The sequence below is a fragment of the Pollicipes pollicipes genome, unplaced genomic scaffold (genome assembly GCF_011947565.3).
Source record: "Pollicipes pollicipes isolate AB1234 unplaced genomic scaffold, Ppol_2.1 Scaffold_7231;HRSCAF=8579_pilon_pilon_pilon, whole genome shotgun sequence".
Classification (NCBI taxonomy): domain Eukaryota; kingdom Metazoa; phylum Arthropoda; class Thecostraca; order Pollicipedomorpha; family Pollicipedidae; genus Pollicipes; species Pollicipes pollicipes.
Window position 1 is genome coordinate 13,624,623 of NW_023597034.1, and position 16,922 is coordinate 13,641,544.

A 16,922-nucleotide genomic window follows, 5' to 3' on the forward strand; every position below is an offset into this window, starting at 1 on the left:
TGTGTGTTGGGTTGATGGATTCAGTTTGCATCGTCTCATTTTGAGAGAATCAGTCGGCGTCTCGTCACGTATGAACGCATTCCGTAGCGTGGCGCAGTGCTGTGTTGACTGCATGTGTTGTACAGCGTATGGCTCCGATTGCGGGCGCGTTTACGAAGTCTTTTGACAGACTTTTGTGTTCCCAATAGCGCTTTGATGTATTTTATTTTTGACAGCAGCCGTTTCAGCAGCACTATCTCGTAGCATCACCCCGTTGCTCAGTCTGGCGGCCTCCCCTGTATTGGGAGGACTGCGAGCTGTTTCGTGCCGAATGAGACGTCAAGCCGCCTCTGAACGATCGTCATTTTGTGTAACCTCAGCCTGGGAGTATAGCACGCGTCGCGCCTTTGGTTGTCGCCCGTCGCAGTTGCAATATTGGAATGCCTTTGACGTGTTGGTCATGTTCTGTTCGCAGAGTCAGCCCGCAGCACTGAGCAACGAAGACGCGTTATACTAAGCGATTGATGCGTACGATCAGCCTTCAAAAGTGCTCCATCAAACGCATACCATCAGACGTGCGAAACGGGCCAATTTGGGACGATTATTCGCGATGCGCCGATGCAGTCTATTCTGATCTCGTATGGTGCCTCGCGATGACGCTGTGTTCTTATCTTGCTTCGTGGTGATCGCGCTCGAGGCCATGAAAAGAACGCTTCGTTTGTGTGGTTGATGGAACTCGGGTCTGTCTCCAGCCACAACAGGAACATTTTACAAACATTTTGTGGCTTCGCAGTGTGATGATAAATATATTTTGGTATCTGAATATAGCTATGTTTGTGTTTGTCCACTTAAGTAACCACGCGCCAGACGGAACTGCCAGCCTTGGGAAACGCTGGTCTTCTCAGAAGCGCCGTTGGAGCGTCCGCGATGTCCATCCCCGTTGTCTCGCGGCTTTGCGCCCGTTGCCTTTAGTTCTGGGTCTGAGACGAGTCGACGGCTATGGCCAGCTTGCGAGTCCCCAGGATTTGTTCATCCGGGCGGACGCGACTCGTGTGAGGACGGTTTCAGTTACAGTTGGCATCCTCCGGGGCACTCAAACTATTCGCAGCTCCGTGTAGTGTTGAAATCGCTTGGATGCTTTAGGGCAAGAACAAATAGATCTTGTGCCTGATCACCCCATATAGAGCCGGTCATGGCAGACAATTGGGTGCAAATGACCTTTTCGGACAAACATCCGGGTGACTATCACAAATGCAGCTTCTTGGGAACTTTGTCACTGGGTATGGCGCCCAAGCTTTTCAAGGGCATGGTTACATCCAAGGAAGTACGCGTCCATGGCCAGCGCAGGCACAAAGCGAGCGGGCTGCTTTGGCAGGCTGGCCTTAGGTTTGGATTGTCATATTTGACACAAAACTTGGGGCATGGATGCTTCGAAAGCTAGAAACGTGAGGATGCAGCCATTACAACTTATCAGTGGCTGGGGATGGGGAGAATTATTCAGAACATATTAATTTATGTCTTCTCAGACACAGGGGACAATGTAGAATTCCCAAAGCTGTGGCCCGCGAAAGTTCCGAACTTCACGCGCGACTTCCCCATCCCCACATCGCTTTCCAGTGGCTTAGGCTGACCTTAATTCGGTTATCATGCCATCTGCAGCTCGTCGACTAATGATGGACAAGTATGGTGCACTTAATGTAAAATCAGTAACACCTAAGTTAAGTGAACTGTTGATAAGTGTCCCATATATTTATTTTGCTCTGATTTACCAAACCGTATTGCCATAAGTTAAAGCGGGTTAATATAAATTAGTGGCGACATTCTTTGTTTTTGTTCCCGCCCGATTCTCTTTTATTCGGACCTTTTGCATGATATGTTTTTGCAGTTTTGACCGTTTGATAAACTTTTTGGCAATTTGTTGTTAGGTTATCAATAAATAGTGATAACTTATGCAATATGTATGTAAAAAAATCGCTGAAAGGGAACAGTGAGCACGTTTTATCTTCTATTATGTTCATCTACACATGCTGCATTGTGGGTAACGCTTAGCGTCAACATTCGGCTGTTTGCCGCTTGCGGGGCTAGGTGCATCAAATATGTGGTGAGAATGTCTGCCCCCATTTTGAAGTGGAAAAGGATTGGAAATGCCAGTGGCCCATGTCCAAGGCCACGACATGGGCATCGGGCTGTTGCAATCAAAGACCTCATGGTGGTTTTTGGTGGAGGAAATGAGGGAATTGTGGACGAACTCCATGTTTACAACACAGGTAAGCTCAAAATAGCTTTGCTCATTGGGCGAATTGGTCCTAATTGCCATTTTAAAGAATTATACCGTACGTCTCATGATGCTTCTACTTGTGCAAAGTGCCTTGCCATGGGCAGTGTCGTAGGGATATTGTTATCTTTCTTTACTATGTTGCCCTGCTTTCCAGTTCCATTCCGGTATTCTAGAAGGGTTAAAAGCACACTGCACTTACAATCTGATATTTTGCATCCATTTTCCGTAAAATGTTGTTTTTTTAATGACATTGAACTCTGCTGATGGGTACCGTAAGTTTGCGGCTTTTGTGCCACCACAATGTCTGGTGTGTAGTTGGTGGCAGCTGGTTTTGTTGTTAAGTACAAGAAGGCGAAGCTGGTCTGGATAAAAGCTTTTGCCTCGCTTGCCATGTTTGGTTCTGGCATTCTAATTTCATCACTGAGTTAATTGCATTGGTGTACTGCATGAGTTGAATGAGCAGCTGCGTGCAAGACGAGACCAAGCAGTGTTGCAGCATTCATATATTTTGACATTGTTGGAACCTCAGGTAAATGTCATACTTTTGTTCATCAGTCTGTGATTGCCCATATGTATTGTCAAGTTTCAGCACTTCCATGCATTTTTAAGGTTTGACTTGATTGGTGTCCTAAGGTAATAAAAACCTTTATCAGCAATTTGTGTCTAAATAATATTCCAAGACCTGCAAAGTATCATTTAATGCCCATGGCCTCGTTCCACTTAGATTTCATCTAGTTCTACCTTGTTTTGCAGGCTGGCTGCTTGCCATCCGTGCTTATCACTTTGCAATTAGAGCCTAGCTATAATGCACCAAGATATATGTAATTGGTAACCCATATTGTATATGTCTTATTCTTCACAGAATGTATAATGAGGGTGGTGTAAGAATTCCCTGTATTTGTAATAAAAAGGTCCCATATGATGCGAGTCCAGAGAAAAGGAATGTTAACCCTCTTAATCAACCAAATGAAAATAAGGATTTGTTAAGGAGAAAACTCAGCATTTTTGGCAGAAGTCATGGTGATATGTATCTGCTTGCTCTGCATTCAGCATTGTTGGTGAGACTATAGGTGCCCTATGTGCAGCACCTGATTTATACTGAGACTGTTCCTGTGATAAGGCCCCACATTAGAAGACTGCAGCCTACTTAGCAAAGTGGGGACTCAGGGACATCTTTGGGGACTAGTAGTGATGCTTGTGGCAAGCTTGAATTGCATGAGAATGAAGGATACAGAAGGTGATGAATAATTTTTGGGTCACTTTCTTGTTCAATTCTGCTCAGGGCTTACTTCACAACAATTATATCTGAAGAACAGCCAGAGGTTTTCGTAGTCACTTTGCGCAGGGTTCATGCAGGGAACTAGCACTTGCAAATATGTTTATATCTTCTAACTAGTGATGGTACAAACATGTAGCATATCCTGCAGGTTATGAACTAGGTGATGCTGGCATGTTTGGGTCATTTTTGGACTGGCTGGGCTGGGCTTAAACATACAGTATGCACAACTAAGTACAGCTAGATAGAGGTTAGCAACCAGGTTAAATTAAGTTTGTAATGAAACAGGGAGGCCAGGGAGCACTGGCTAACCCCAGTTGTGATGAGGCTTTCATCAATGATATGCCGACATATCGGAACAATCTGTTTGAAAATAAGATCTGTCAACTTTTTGTGATGCCCCTGTTTCTTTGCCACTGAAAACCTTGATAAATGGTAATGCTTTGATTTGTGTTATGCTTTATGCTTGATTATGGTAATGCTTTGAGCCTCACCCTGATAAGGCAGGAGGAGGGTAATATGTTGTTTCCCAACCTCAGGGTTTTTAGAGAATGTCTCCACATGTTTTGTAATCATGCTCAAATTTTTGTTAACCAACAGTGCATAGATGGGGATTTTGGACGAAAAACATGTCTCAGTTATTTGTGGTCTCGGAGCAGTTACAATTTCCGAGAAATACTGCACGGCGATCCGCGGCCGGCGGCAACCAACGAAGCCGCCGAGGGCGCGCGGCGGGCCCACACTGCCACCTTAAGGCTGCTCCGCATCGTAGATATGTGCTCAAAACACATGAGATTATATGTTAGGGTGTTCAAAATTAAGCAAAGAACATGTCTGTGTAAGTTTCATGTCACTATGTGGCTTAGTGTCATAAATATGGGCATGTAAAGCCGAAAAGTGCGATTTTCGGGACAACTCAGCCTTTTAGCTGGCATAATGGGGATCAGTTATTGACCTGACATCGTACAATTTATTACCGATCGCAAGATCTCGCTGATACCAATCCACTGTTCTCTGCCAGCCTCTATCGTTTTTAATTTGGGGTTGGCAGGGGTTGCATGGCCTCCTTCCTCCCTTTAGCCCCTATCAGTCCGCATTTAGAAAAAGGCAAATCAAGGCGAGGGTTGAAAACGGACTACAAATTGGAGGTGTGCTCCCACACTATAAAAACTGTCTCCCATTCCACATCTTATCCATGGGTTTACCCATACCCACTGTAGTGGGTTTCCAAGGATGTGTCACATGAATGAATACCAGTCACTGTGACAAGCAAGTTCTCAATAGTCGTGATGCCCTACATGTGCTGCTCAAGAATTTGTACTTTCTGTTCATCGATCCTAGTTCCCAATCAACTTATTCTTTAAACCACCTTTGTGGACTATAAACCTAATCGACCTTATTCCTTACAGACAAATTTGGGTACTGGTATCAAGTACTGGTATCAAGAGTAGCAAATCAAATTCTGTCAATGGTGACGCCAGTGAACGGACTTACACTGTAAATGTGTACTGGGTAATTGTACAGGCGTATTGGTTTCCAGTGTGTTAGGTCTGGCATGACAATCTAAGTGAGACATGTTGTGACCTCGTGCTCCTGGCGGCAGCAACAAACCAATGGTTCGTGCCACCTGTGAAGGGGGACATCCCTCCAGGATGTGCAGCATATGGCTTCGTCGTAGATGGGACCAGAATTCTCGTCTTCGGGGGCATGGTTGAGTATGGCAAATACTCAAATGAAATATATGAACTACAGGTGAGTTTTTGAATAGCGCCACTCGTTGCGTGCCGCGCCAGGCGTCCTACTGGTGTTCAAGCCGCATCTTGCACATGATTGGCATAGACGGAATGTGTGGCTGGATTAAGAGTACCTGGCCATGACGAAATGTGTGGCGGGAATTAGGGTACCCACCATATGAATCACGATGGAAGCAGCAGCATCTCTGTGGTTTTTTTCAAAAGAATGATTTGGTGTACCTTTTTCCTTTAACAAGTTAGTTATGTCCATGATCTCAAACCGTTGGATGTGTAATGCAAGCAAGCATTCCCAGGCCTACATAAAAACGGTGCTCGCTGCTTTTGCATACTGTTATTGGTTGAATTAGTCTATTAAGTCAAGTCAGCTGAAGCTGATTCATCAACTGGCTTTGATTGTTCGTACAAGCTGTATGTTCGTATTCCAGAGTGCAACTTTTGACGTGCAACTTTTGACTTCTCTTGACGCGTGTGTGTATGTGTGTGCGTGTGTGTGTGCGTGCGTGTGCGTGTGCGTCTGCGTGTGCGTGTGTGATTCGGTCAGAAGTCTTCAATCAGTGCACTTTGGCAGTCACCAGCATTGGTACAAAGAGCTTGGCAGTGCCAGCCTGATCTTCATCTTCATCCTCACATTGGATTCCGGGCCCATTGTGCACTGACGTCCCTTGTTGGCACCCTTGTCAAAGTGGATTAGGTCTGACAGAAATACTTCAAGTTTCCTCTATCTTGATACGGGTATGTAATTTGTATTGCTGAGAGGCTGTAAGTGCTTAGTAGTCAGCCCTTCGAACTCTCACGCGTGGGCCCCGGGTTCGAATCCCCGTTCGGCCATGGATCCCCCAAGCGTATCATAATGGAGGCATCACAGCAACTTGCCTGGTACTCGGTTCAGTCATGACTAGTACTTGGTATAATTCGCATGTTGTAAAGCGAATGAAAAACATGAATAAGGAGAATATGCTGCCAGTTTCTACATGTTGTGTTTAACTAAACACGAGGCGTTGATAGGCTGATTGCCGGTAGCTGTCCGTGTGCGGTTGATGAGGCCGGCTGTGTGTTGTGACGGCGTGGCGTGCTGCCGCTGGCGTCAGGCGAGCCGCTGGGAGTGGAAGCGGATCCGGGCGCGGCCGCCGCGCAACGGTCCGCCGCCGTGCCCGCGGCTCGGACACAGCTTCACACTGATCGGCAACAAGGCCTACCTGTTCGGCGGACTGGCCAACGAGAGTGACGACCCCAAGAACAACATCCCGCGGTGGGTGCGGCGCGCGACGGCGGCATCAGCTGGCACGCAACCCCAGTCTTGATACGGAGAGGGGGAGGGGCGGCGGGCGGGCACGGCGTGCTGAGGGCATGACGTGTGGTGGGCTATGTCGACGCTGTGTGTCATGTCCCAGCGAGCGACTGCCATGTTGGCGGCGGGGGCGAATGTTGTTGGTCGCCACCAGATTTCGCCCATAACTCTGCCCATTGCGGTCTCGCGTATAACACATTGCTGCGCTGCTCCGCGAGTGGGCTTCTCTCAGAGCTCCCACCCGCTGCTCCGCCAGTGGGCTTCTCTCATAGCTCCCACCCGCTGCTCCTCCAGTGGGCTTCTCTCATAGCTCCCACCCGCTGCTCCGCCAGTGGGCTTCTCTCATAGCTCCCTGCCGCTGCTCCGCCAGTGGGCTTCCCTCAGAGCTCCACAACCGCTGCTCCGCCAGTGGCGTTCCCTCAGAGCTCCACAACCGCTGCTCCGCCAGTGGGCTTCTCTCAGAGCTCCACACCCGCTGCTCCGCCAGTGGGCTTCTCTCAGAGCTCCACACCCGCTGCTCCGCCAGTAGCGTTTCCTCAGAGCTCCCCACACAGCACTGTCTAGCCTATCCAGGCCTTCCTCCCTCAGTCCACCCCCTGACGGGCCTGTCGCGTGTGGGCGCTACATGGCACGACGCATCTGACGTCTGTCGTCACTGACCCACTGTCGGCCCGTGCCTGACAGGTACCTGAACGACCTGTACACGCTGGAGCTGCGGCCGGGCAGCAGCTCGCTCACCTGGGACATTCCGCAGACGTACGGCCAGCCGCCGCCGCCCCGCGAGTCGCACACCGGCATCGCCTACACCAACGCCAAGCGCGGCGCCGCGCAGCTCATCATCTACGGAGGTCGGCGGGCTGGGGTTGCCGTGGAGACGCTCGTGTATAGGCTGTGTGGGCACCGTCCAGTGTTGGCATGAATGGTGATATTGGTTCTTCTGTGATCTGCGGAAGCTTTTTGCTTTTGTGGTCCCAGGGCAGACTTCTGCCGGAGGTTTTTCTGTAGGTGTCGGTTGTGGAGAATGCGGACCATTATACAGCATTGGATCTCCTGAATAGGCACGGTTGCCCCACACTTAACGATGTACTGCACACGCCCATGACCGTGCCACACGCCGACCCGGGCTGACATTGCGAGGTCAGAGGCCGTGGTCTGACACGGCGCCGCACGCCCCCAGGCATGAGCGGCTGCCGGCTGGGCGACCTCTGGCTGCTGGACGTGGACTCGATGAGCTGGACACGGCCACAGGTGGGCGGCGTGGCGCCGCTGCCGCGCTCGCTGCACACCACGCAGCTGATCGGGCACCGCATGTTCGTGTTCGGCGGCTGGGTGCCGCTCGTCGTCGACGCCGACGTCAGGGTGGCCACGCACGAGAAGGAGTGGAAGTGCACCAACACGCTCGCCTCGCTCAATCTTGGTGAGATGCTGTGGTCCCACTCTGTGGTCAATCGGCCGTGCCGCCGTGGGGAGGCAAGGGATATGGGACAGTGTGGCGTCGCAGAGGTGTTCCGTGTTAGCACGGACCACTTCCAGGCATCGGTCAGGTCCAGACAACAGTCGTCAATGGTTTGGCTTATTGTGGGAATGCGTTGCAGACTGGGTCCGTTGTGGCGGACTTTGTGGAGCGCGCTGTTCAGTTTATCGACTCGTTGAGGGTGTCGGGACTGGTCGGTCTGCATGTGGATAGTTGATCTGTTTATCAAGGCGATTGTTGAAAGCTGGCGACCGCTTGCCGGCCCCGGGCGGCATGACCGCGTCTGGTGAGCCCGAGCCCGCTGCTGAGCAAACGTGGCCGGCGCGGCAGAGACGACCGAGTGGGAGCCGCTGGCGATGGAGGCGTTCGAGGACGCGATTCCCCGGGCGCGGGCCGGCCACTGCGCCGTCACCATCCACTCGCGCATGTACATCTGGTCGGGCCGCGACGGCTACAGGAAGGCCTGGAACAACCAGGTGAGTGCCGGCGTCGCGACCTCGTCCTGTGCTCGGCGCGACCGACGCCGCGCCCCGGGTCAGGGCCGCCGCGTGATGCCGTCACGTGCCCGGCAGGATGCTGCAGCGCCGCAGCTCTTGGTAACAGCATGCCTGCGACGTCATTGTTGCGATGATATTGGATATTGCGACGAGCCTGGAATTCGTGCTGGGTGCGTTTTTCGCAGCGTGGAGGCGTGGCTATCAGTGGGCGCGTGACTTGTTGACGCAGTGGCGCACCTCCTCTTGGGCAGGTGTGTTGCAAGGACCTGTGGTATCTGGAGACGGAGAAGCCGCCGTCGCCGGGCCGTGTGCAGCTGGTGCGCGCCTCCACCCACACGCTGGAGGTGTGCTGGAGCCAGCTGCCGACGGCCGATTGCTACCTGCTGCAGGTACGCCGCCGCCTCCGCAGCCTCAGGTGTCCGTCTCGGCACTGGTTGACACACGGGCCGCCAGGTGTCACGTGTCCCACGTCGAGACGGGCGAGCAGAGCTGGGCTCGTGCTCGTGACGCAGTCCGCGACCCCTCGTTTGGCGGTACTGATGCTCAGTTGCTCAGGCTGCTCAGCAGGAGAGAGAGAGAGAGAGAGAGGGAGGGAGGGAGGGAGGGAGGGAGGGAGGGAGGGAGGGAGGGAGGGAGGGAGGGAGGGAGGGAGGGAGGGAGGGAGGGAGGGGGGGGAGGGGGAGAGGGAGAGGGAGAGAGCAGCCTACCCCCGTGACGTGCTCCGGTGTTATCACCTACAGCTGTGGTCTGATAGCCTGACCGCCGTACCGCGCGCCCGCAGATTCAGAAGTATGAGATGCCGGCGCAGTCTGCCGGCCAGCCGAGCCCAGGCGCCGCCAGCCAGCCGACGCCGACGCCGGCGCCGGCGCCCAGCTCTCCGTCTTCGGCGGCGCCGCCCGCGCGGCCCTCCATCACCTCGACGGCCGGCATCCCGACGCCGTACAGTCCCGTCAAATGTGAGCGCCCCGGCTGGACGCGCGGGGGCTGCCTTCGGGCCCGCCTGGCGCCGCCGGTCGCCTCTGGCCGGCGGCTGCTCCGGCGGTCCGTGGGATGTAGTAGCCTGCCCATGGGAAAAAGCAACTCCTTCGGTCAGACCGAAAGACTGGACTTGCTCATGCCTGCAAAGTTGCCTGGGCTGTCGGTGCATCCTCAATTATCCAACATCAATCGTCTGGATAGCTGAAGTTAGCTCTAAGAAATGCACGGCCTACCACAGTTTCACCCACAGGATGACCTGTGATCCTGCTTGCAATACCTGCCGGAAGACTATGGTTCTGCAGGCATTTAAAGGCAGCTGAATGGCGGCGGTCAATGCGCTCTAGAGCCGCTCAAGTCGCCGTGACTGCTGTTCAAATCCCTTTAGAACTGAAGCTAGGTTGGACAGAGGCTTGATGGGACACCAGTGTCGTATCGTGTCTCTCGCGCTGTTGGTGGTGTACGAACGGCCAGCTGTCGGGTTCGGTGACGCCCTGCTGAGCCGTGTGTTTGACCCCCGCACAGTCGGCACCGGCGTGCGGAAGGTGGTGACCAAGCCGGAGCCGAAGGCGGCGGCAGGTAGTCCGCAGATGTCGGGCATCGCTGCACTGGCGGCGGCGGCGGCGCAGACGCAGCGGATCGGCGGCGGCCCGCCGGCTGGCCTCGAGAGCCCTGGTGTGAAGGTGCGGCCCCTCCCACCTGCGGGCCTCCATCCCCTCGGACGGCGGAGCAGGATCCACCGACGCCTCCGAACGTGGCCGTAAAGGAGCAAGGACTAGCTTAGCTTACCTTACCACATTCATAAAGTTGTGTGCTGGTGTTCCCACCGTTTCATTGCTCCCAATACCAGGCAGCTGCAGCTGCAGCTGACTGGTATAGCTGTAGCCCTGTTGTATGAAGCTCCCTGGGCAGCGGTGTACACTATCATCAGCAGCTCGTGTGGGACGCGGTCTGGTCGCCACGAAGACTGGCACGGGCCCGGCCCCCTGCGGCCGTGCCGCCGTGTGACCCGGGCCCGTGTGTGACGCCGCTCTGGGGCTGCCGCTGTGTGACCCGAGTCCGTGTGTGACGCCGCTCTGGGCCCGCTGTGGCGACAGGTGGCCCACTCGCAGGGCGTGCGCCTGACGCCGGCTGGCGCCGGCGGCATCAGCTCCGTGCTCAAGTCGGCCGGCGCACCCAAGCAGATCATCCTGCAGAAGCCGGGCGCCGGCGGCCAGCCGCAGATCGTGACGCTGGTCAAGACCAGCCAGGGCATGCAGGTGGCCACGGTACGGGCCGCTGCCCAATCCCAGCCTTAGCTCGGCGCTCGGCGCCAGCAGCTCACAGGGAAACGCTGGCCACGTATTGGCGCGTTGGCGATTTTGGTGGCAGTCATTGTTGCTGGCATTGCGTATTGTTTTTCTTTGGGTCTTAAGAGCGATTCACTATTGGTTGTGCGTTAGTGGAGTCACTGTGTAGTGGTGGACTTGTAGCACTGGTGGGGCCGAGGCTTAATAACACGGGGTCTTGTGTATCCGCCTATTCGCCCCAAGACACCGTCTTTCTGACAGGCGCATAGTCCCGTCTTCTAACTCTTGACCATTGCGTGTGGTCCCGCCCAGGTACCCAAGGTGAACCTGCTGCAGGGCAAGCCAACTGCCCAGATGACGGCTGTCTCGGGCAGCAAGCCGCTGCCGCAGGGTGCCACCATCGTCAAGCTGGTGACGACACAGGCGTCAGGTGGGTGGCAGGGGCTGCGGCAGCGGGCTCTGCTGTTATCTGCCGGCTGACGTGGCTGGCCAGTGTCACGGCTGGCTGGTTCGCTCTGGGTATTGTGTTGCCTTTTGACGCCCGGCCGGCGTGACCGAGCCGTGCGCCAAGTCCAGGCTGGTCCCTGTTTGTCCGCTTGAGGCCGTCAGGCGACGGCCGTGCCGTGTCTGATGTGTCCCGGCCGGCGTCGCCGAGCGGCGCGCCAAGTCCAGGCTGGTCCCTGTTTGTCCGCTTGAGGCCGTCAGGCGACGGCCGTGCCGTGTCTGATGTGTCCCGGCTGGCGGCGCCGAGCGGCGCGCCAAGTCCAGGCTGGTCCCTGTTTGTCCGCTTGAGGCCGTCAGGCGACGGCCGTCCCGTGTCTGATGTGTCCCGGCTGGCGGCGTCACTGACCACGCGCCGCCGCTCGGCAGGCGCCACGCGGCCCATGGGCTCCAGCGTCATCACCATCGCCAAGCCGCAGGCTGTGTCGACGCCGAGTGGCGGCAAGCAGACGATCGTGATCACGCGCCCGGCCGGCGGCGGCGGCCTGCCGCGCGCCGCCACGCAGCAGATCGTCATGGTCTCGTCGGCGGGCGGCGGCGTCCATTCGCCCACCGCCGTCGGCCAGGCGGGTGTCAAGATGATCGTGGTGTCGTCGCCGTCGGCCACGAGCACGACGCCGGCTATCTCTCGGCCCATCACCATCTCGGTGCCGGGCCAGTCTGGCCAGGCCACAAAGACGGTGACGATCGCCGCCAAGCCGGGCGGCGGCGGCCTGGTGGGCCTGCCGGCGCAGGGCCTGCTGCCGGCCGGTCCGCGCCCCGTGGCCGTCCAGGTCTCCACGGCCGCCGGCCAGAAGACGGTCACACTGGTGGCCGGCCAGGCAGGCGGCGCCGCACAGCCGCAGAAGGTGGTGCTGCTCAACCAGCCGGCCACCACGGACGCGGCGCTGGCGGCACTGGCAGCCGAGGCCGGCCTCATCTACCCGGAGTCGGCCGGCGACCAGGCCGAGCCGGAGCCGCCGGCCGCCGCCGGCGACGCGGCCCGTCGGCCCGCCCAGCTGGACGGCGCTGATGACAGTGATGGCGACGACGAGCCGGAGCCGCCGGCGGCCGCCGACCCGGCCGATGGCGAGCGGCAGGAGCGTGCTGGCGCCACGGCCGCGCCCGAGAACGCGCGCGCCGACGACGAGGCGCCGCCGGCGGCCGCGCCCGCCGAGGACGAGACCGTGGGCCAGCCGGTCGACCCGGAGACGGAAAACCCGGGCCCCAGCGACGGCGGGCTGGAGCCGGTGGTGGAGCCGGAACCGGAACCGGAACCGGAACCGGAACCTGAGCTGGAACGGGGGCCAGAGGCGGAGCTGGCACCAGCGGTAGACGCGGAGATGAGCGACGCGCCTGAGGCACGCTGCAACGCCGAGCCGCCAGTTGAGGACGCGATGTCCGGATCGGTGCCCCAGACAGCGGTCGAGGCCGCACCGGAGGCTACCCCGGGGACAACATCAGAGGCCGCGCCGGAGACAACATCAGAGGCCGCGCCGGAGGCCGCACCAGAGGCTGCGCCGGAGGCCCCACCGGAGGCCCCACCGGGGTCGGCTGCAGAGGACGCTCCGGAGGCGATGCCGGACGCTGGTGAGCCGGCGATGGTGGACCCCAAGAAGGAGGCGGCGACCGACCTCGAGAGTGAGTCGGAGGCGGCGACTGACCCGCTGGCTACACTGGCCACGGCGGCGGCGGCGGCGGCCGGTCCCCTGGCCGGCGTCGGCGCCGCCGTCAAGGCCGAACCGAAGGCCGAGAACGGCACAGCCAAGGGCGGCGCCGAGGCCGAGGAGCGGCGTCGCGACGCGCTCTGGTTCGACGTCGGCATCATAAAGGGCACCTCGTGCACAGTCGAGTCGTTCTACCTGCCGGTGGACGAGAAGGGCGACGTGTTCGCCGACAGCGACCAGAACATGATGCGGAAGGTGGACCTGCAGCCGGGCATCGCCTACAAGTTCCGCGTGGCTGGCATCAACGCCTGCGGCCGCGGCCCCTGGAGCGAAGTGTCGGCGTTCAAGACGTGCCTGCCCGGCTACCCAGGCGCGCCATCAGCCATCAAGATCTCCAAGTCTGCGGACGGCGCCAACCTGTCTTGGGAGCCGCCGCAGAACACGGCCGGCGAGATCACCGAGTACTCGGTGTACCTGGCCGTGCGCAGCGCCACTACGCAGGCCCAGGTGAGTCGATCCGGCTGCTGCAGTGTGGCCCGAGCTGGTCGGCTGGGGAAGGACGGGATCGGAGTGTCGTGCTGTCGTGTTGTGCTGGCCGGCTGGGGAAGGACGGGATCGTAGTATCATGGTGTCGTGCTGTGCTGGCCGGCTGGGGAAGGACGGGACCGGAGTGTCGTGCTTTCGTGCTGTGCTCGTCGGCTGGGGAAGGACGCGACCGAATTGTGCCGACCGTCGTGGCTGCTCGTGGCCCTTAAATTGATACGGCGCGACACGCGCTGGGCGTGGTGTATTGATAGATATGCCTGTGATTAACGTTTTGGAGCGTTGTTAAACCGCCCCCTGGCGTCGTACGAGAAGAAGTGAGCTTAGTGCTCTACCGACATCATCATGTCCCACGGGAGGATGCAGTTGCCAGATCATTTCTTTTGAATGCATTTATTGCGCTTCTACGTCCATCCCGATGTGAAAATCCAAAGTAGTAGGGTCAGTTTGGTCGATCGCTCCAGGCAGAAGTAATTGACAGACTGGAATGTTAATTATACAGCATCTTCCTATTAGCAGCCACCAGACAACACTGTGTGTGGGGGGGGGGGGGAGGGGGGTGAAGAGAACTGCAGGGGACACACACAGTAGCGCCGGCGTATGGTCCATGTTTCGCGATTTGCACTCCGGAAGCAGGTCCCCTGTGACTTGCTCGGAGGGCACAATTACAGTTTCTCTGCATACACCAGGACAGCTGGACATGCCGGCCCAGGGCTGGGCCGGGCTGTCTGTGTTCAGCGTGTGCGGGCAGCGTGTCCGGGGCGGGGCTGCCTGGCTGACGCGCGCGGCCGGTGCCGCAGGGCGACACGAAGACGGTGTCGAGCTCGCCATCACAGCTAGCGTTCGTGCGCGTCTACTGCGGCCCGGTGAACCAGTGCACGGTGACACACGGCTCGCTGGCCGCCGCCCATCTGGACACCACATCCAAGCCGGCCATTATCTTCCGCATCGCCGCCCGCAACGAGAAGGGTTACGGTCCGGCCACCCAAGTCAGGTGGCTTCAGGGTGAGTACGCGTCGGCCGATCCAATCAGATGGCTCCAGGCAGGAGATGCGGACCGGCCACCCAAGTCAGGTGGCTTCAGGGTGAGTACGCGTCGGCTGATCCAGTCAGGTGGCTCCAGTTAGGAGATGCGGACCGGCCACCCAAGTCAGGTGGCTTCAGGGTGAGTACGCGTCGGCCGATCCAGTCAGATGGCTCCAGGCAGGAGATACGGACCGGCCACCCAAGTCAGGTGGGTCCCCAGTCAGGTCCAGAGATAGGGTGCCTCGGAGATGGGTGTGTGGACCGGCAGACAGGTCAGGTCACTGGCATGATGAGACCGTTCCGCCGGAACCGGGCGGCCATGTTGTGCTGCGCGCTAGATCAGAGCATTGGCCACTCAGAACTGCAGGTGCTTCAATCTATCAGGTTGTGTCTGATTTAGAAGCGGCCGCTTTGGGTGACAGCTTGCCAATGGGTTGACGTATTTGGTTATTCGTTCAATCCAGCATCGTTCCTCCTTTCGCTGGAGCCAATCTCGTTAGGCTGACATGGACCACAATTGTTTATTTGCCTCATAGGTACTTGCATAAGTTTCGGCCTCTGTTGGCGGATCTTCGTTTGCGTCCAGCTTTGCCACGTGATGATGTCAGGTAAATGGACTCACCCTTGACGCCTGGCGGTGCGGCCGTGGTCTGACCGCTGGCACCTCCGCAGACGCGCACGCCGGCGGTGTCAAGGCCGTGAAGCGGCTGGGCGAGCCGCGCCCCCAGGGCGTGCCGACGCCCAAGCGCGCGCGCACCGACAGCGCCAGCCAGTAGCGGCGCGCCGGCCGCCGACTCACCACACAAGTACAACGTCGCTCATCACCGCCCGCGCGTCACCCCTCACCCGTCGTCGCCGGCGGCGCAGTGATTTTAAGCCGGAGACGGTGCCGCGCCGGCTGCGAGCGGTGCGGCTTAGTTAGAGCGCCGAGCGTGGATGGACTGGGGCTGGCGTCGGCCGACGCGGCAGCGGCCGTCGCCGCCGCCGCCGCCGTTGGCGTGGGGCTGGCGTCGGCCAGTGCGCCGGGTTTAACCGCCGGCTTATCGAATGCTTGTACGTCGTTCCAACGGTGTCCGTTAATTTGAGAACCTTCCATTTCGTCTAGGATAAGGACGTAGTTTGTAACTATGGTTAGAAACGGGGGTTTTCCCCTTGTCGTGTTTGAAAATAAACTGTCGCAAATAAAGTCGTTTTGCAAGGTTTGCTTGTGCGAATGAGGAGGCGTTATTTCCTCGCCACCGTGCGATCCTTGGCACTCAAGGAGGCGTGACGCTATGAATTGTGCTACTGGTCAGCGATCAATTACATAACAATGTTCTCCGGGAGCACATTTATAAACATTGCAAAACATGCGTGGGGCGAGAGCTCGGCTGGTTTGAGTGATGTATTCAACCGAAGCACGGCGGACAGCTGGCCGTCACGCGGCCGAAGCTGCCTCGGGGGTGATGGAGGTGCCGCCGCCGGCCTGCGCGGTGAGGTGGGCCGCCGTGGCCCTCGGTCGGCGGTCGGACGCGGCGCTCAGAGGAACAGGCTGCGGGCCGTCGGAGCACGACAGGACTCCTCCTTCTCGTAGGCGCAGCCAACGCAGCTGGCGGCAGACGGCGCACGGTTAGCGGCCGGCGACGGGCGGCGCACGGTTAGCGGCCGGCGGCGGACGACTTCGGCACGGGTCGCCGGGACGAATCGCTGGCTGCGACACCACACATAGCATGACATGCACGGAATTTGGAAACTGTGGGTGGAAGGATTGTTCGCCGACTGGAGCTGTTGTCAATGTTTTCAATTACCATATATGATCAGCACACCATTGCATGCAGCGACGCATGGGTAAATGAAGTTAACGAAGAGCTCTCGAGATGAGGATACATTCGGTGTGGCTGCTCTGCTGTCGTTTCTTGTAGCTTATACAACGGCTCGGACCGCAATGGGCTGACGGGTGCACATAAGCCCAACATCTTAGCTGTGGCGTGTTCGGGGTGCATTATATTTACATTGGTAGTAGGCGGTGCAGCGGGGCTACTCACAAGAAATCCACCATGGAGCCGTACATGAGGCCGACCACGTAGTCGGCGGGGTTGGCATCTGACCGCACGAAGGCCCGTGAGGCGACGGACGCCACCGAGTCCAGGCGCACTTGAGCCACACTCGCCTCACATACACCCTGGGGGTGCAGGCCAGCGCAGGTCAGCCAATCGCCAGCGGCCTGCAGCCTCCCGCGCGCTGCCACGGACCGGCCGTGCCAGTGCGCCAGTACTGTACCGCTGGTGCTGGTGATGTTGCGCTGGTGCTGATGCTGTTCACTTCCTGCGTCGAGGGCTTAAGGTGCTTCAGATTGAGACGTGGGCGTAGTGGAGCAGATGGAAGTGAATGAGTATAATAGTTTAGTGGAGATGGTG

At 57.7% G+C, this 16,922-nt stretch overlaps 1 protein-coding gene across 1 annotated transcript; it reads left to right on the plus strand.

Annotated features, from left to right (window-relative positions):
* Positions 1–2,049: 2,049 nt before the first annotated feature.
* Hcf (Host cell factor) lies at positions 2,050–16,114 on the plus strand. Its single transcript, XM_037233033.1, has 14 exons — positions 2,050–2,246; positions 5,137–5,285; positions 6,376–6,536; positions 7,260–7,423; positions 7,753–7,992; positions 8,380–8,525; positions 8,798–8,935; positions 9,328–9,502; positions 10,047–10,204; positions 10,619–10,789; positions 11,123–11,240; positions 11,681–12,195; positions 12,442–13,464; positions 14,301–16,114. The coding sequence occupies exons 1-14, from the start codon at positions 2,087–2,089 to the stop codon at positions 14,625–14,627; spliced, it is 3,645 nt and encodes a 1,214-aa protein (XP_037088928.1). The 5' UTR covers positions 2,050–2,086; the 3' UTR covers positions 14,628–16,114.
* The last annotated feature ends 808 nt before the right edge of the window (positions 16,115–16,922 follow it).

Bases quoted from the DNA above. Each gene is read 5' to 3' on its own strand.
- Hcf (XM_037233033.1), top strand. From the start codon at position 2,087: ATGTCTGCCCCCATTTTGAAGTGGAAAAGGATTGGAAATGCCAGTGGC. The intron at 7,993-8,379 runs GTGAGATGCTGT...CCGGCGCGGCAG, and splicing joins GCTCGCCTCGCTCAATCTTG to AGACGACCGAGTGGGAGCCG. The intron at 11,241-11,680 runs GTGGGTGGCAGG...GCCGCTCGGCAG, and splicing joins GGTGACGACACAGGCGTCAG to GCGCCACGCGGCCCATGGGC.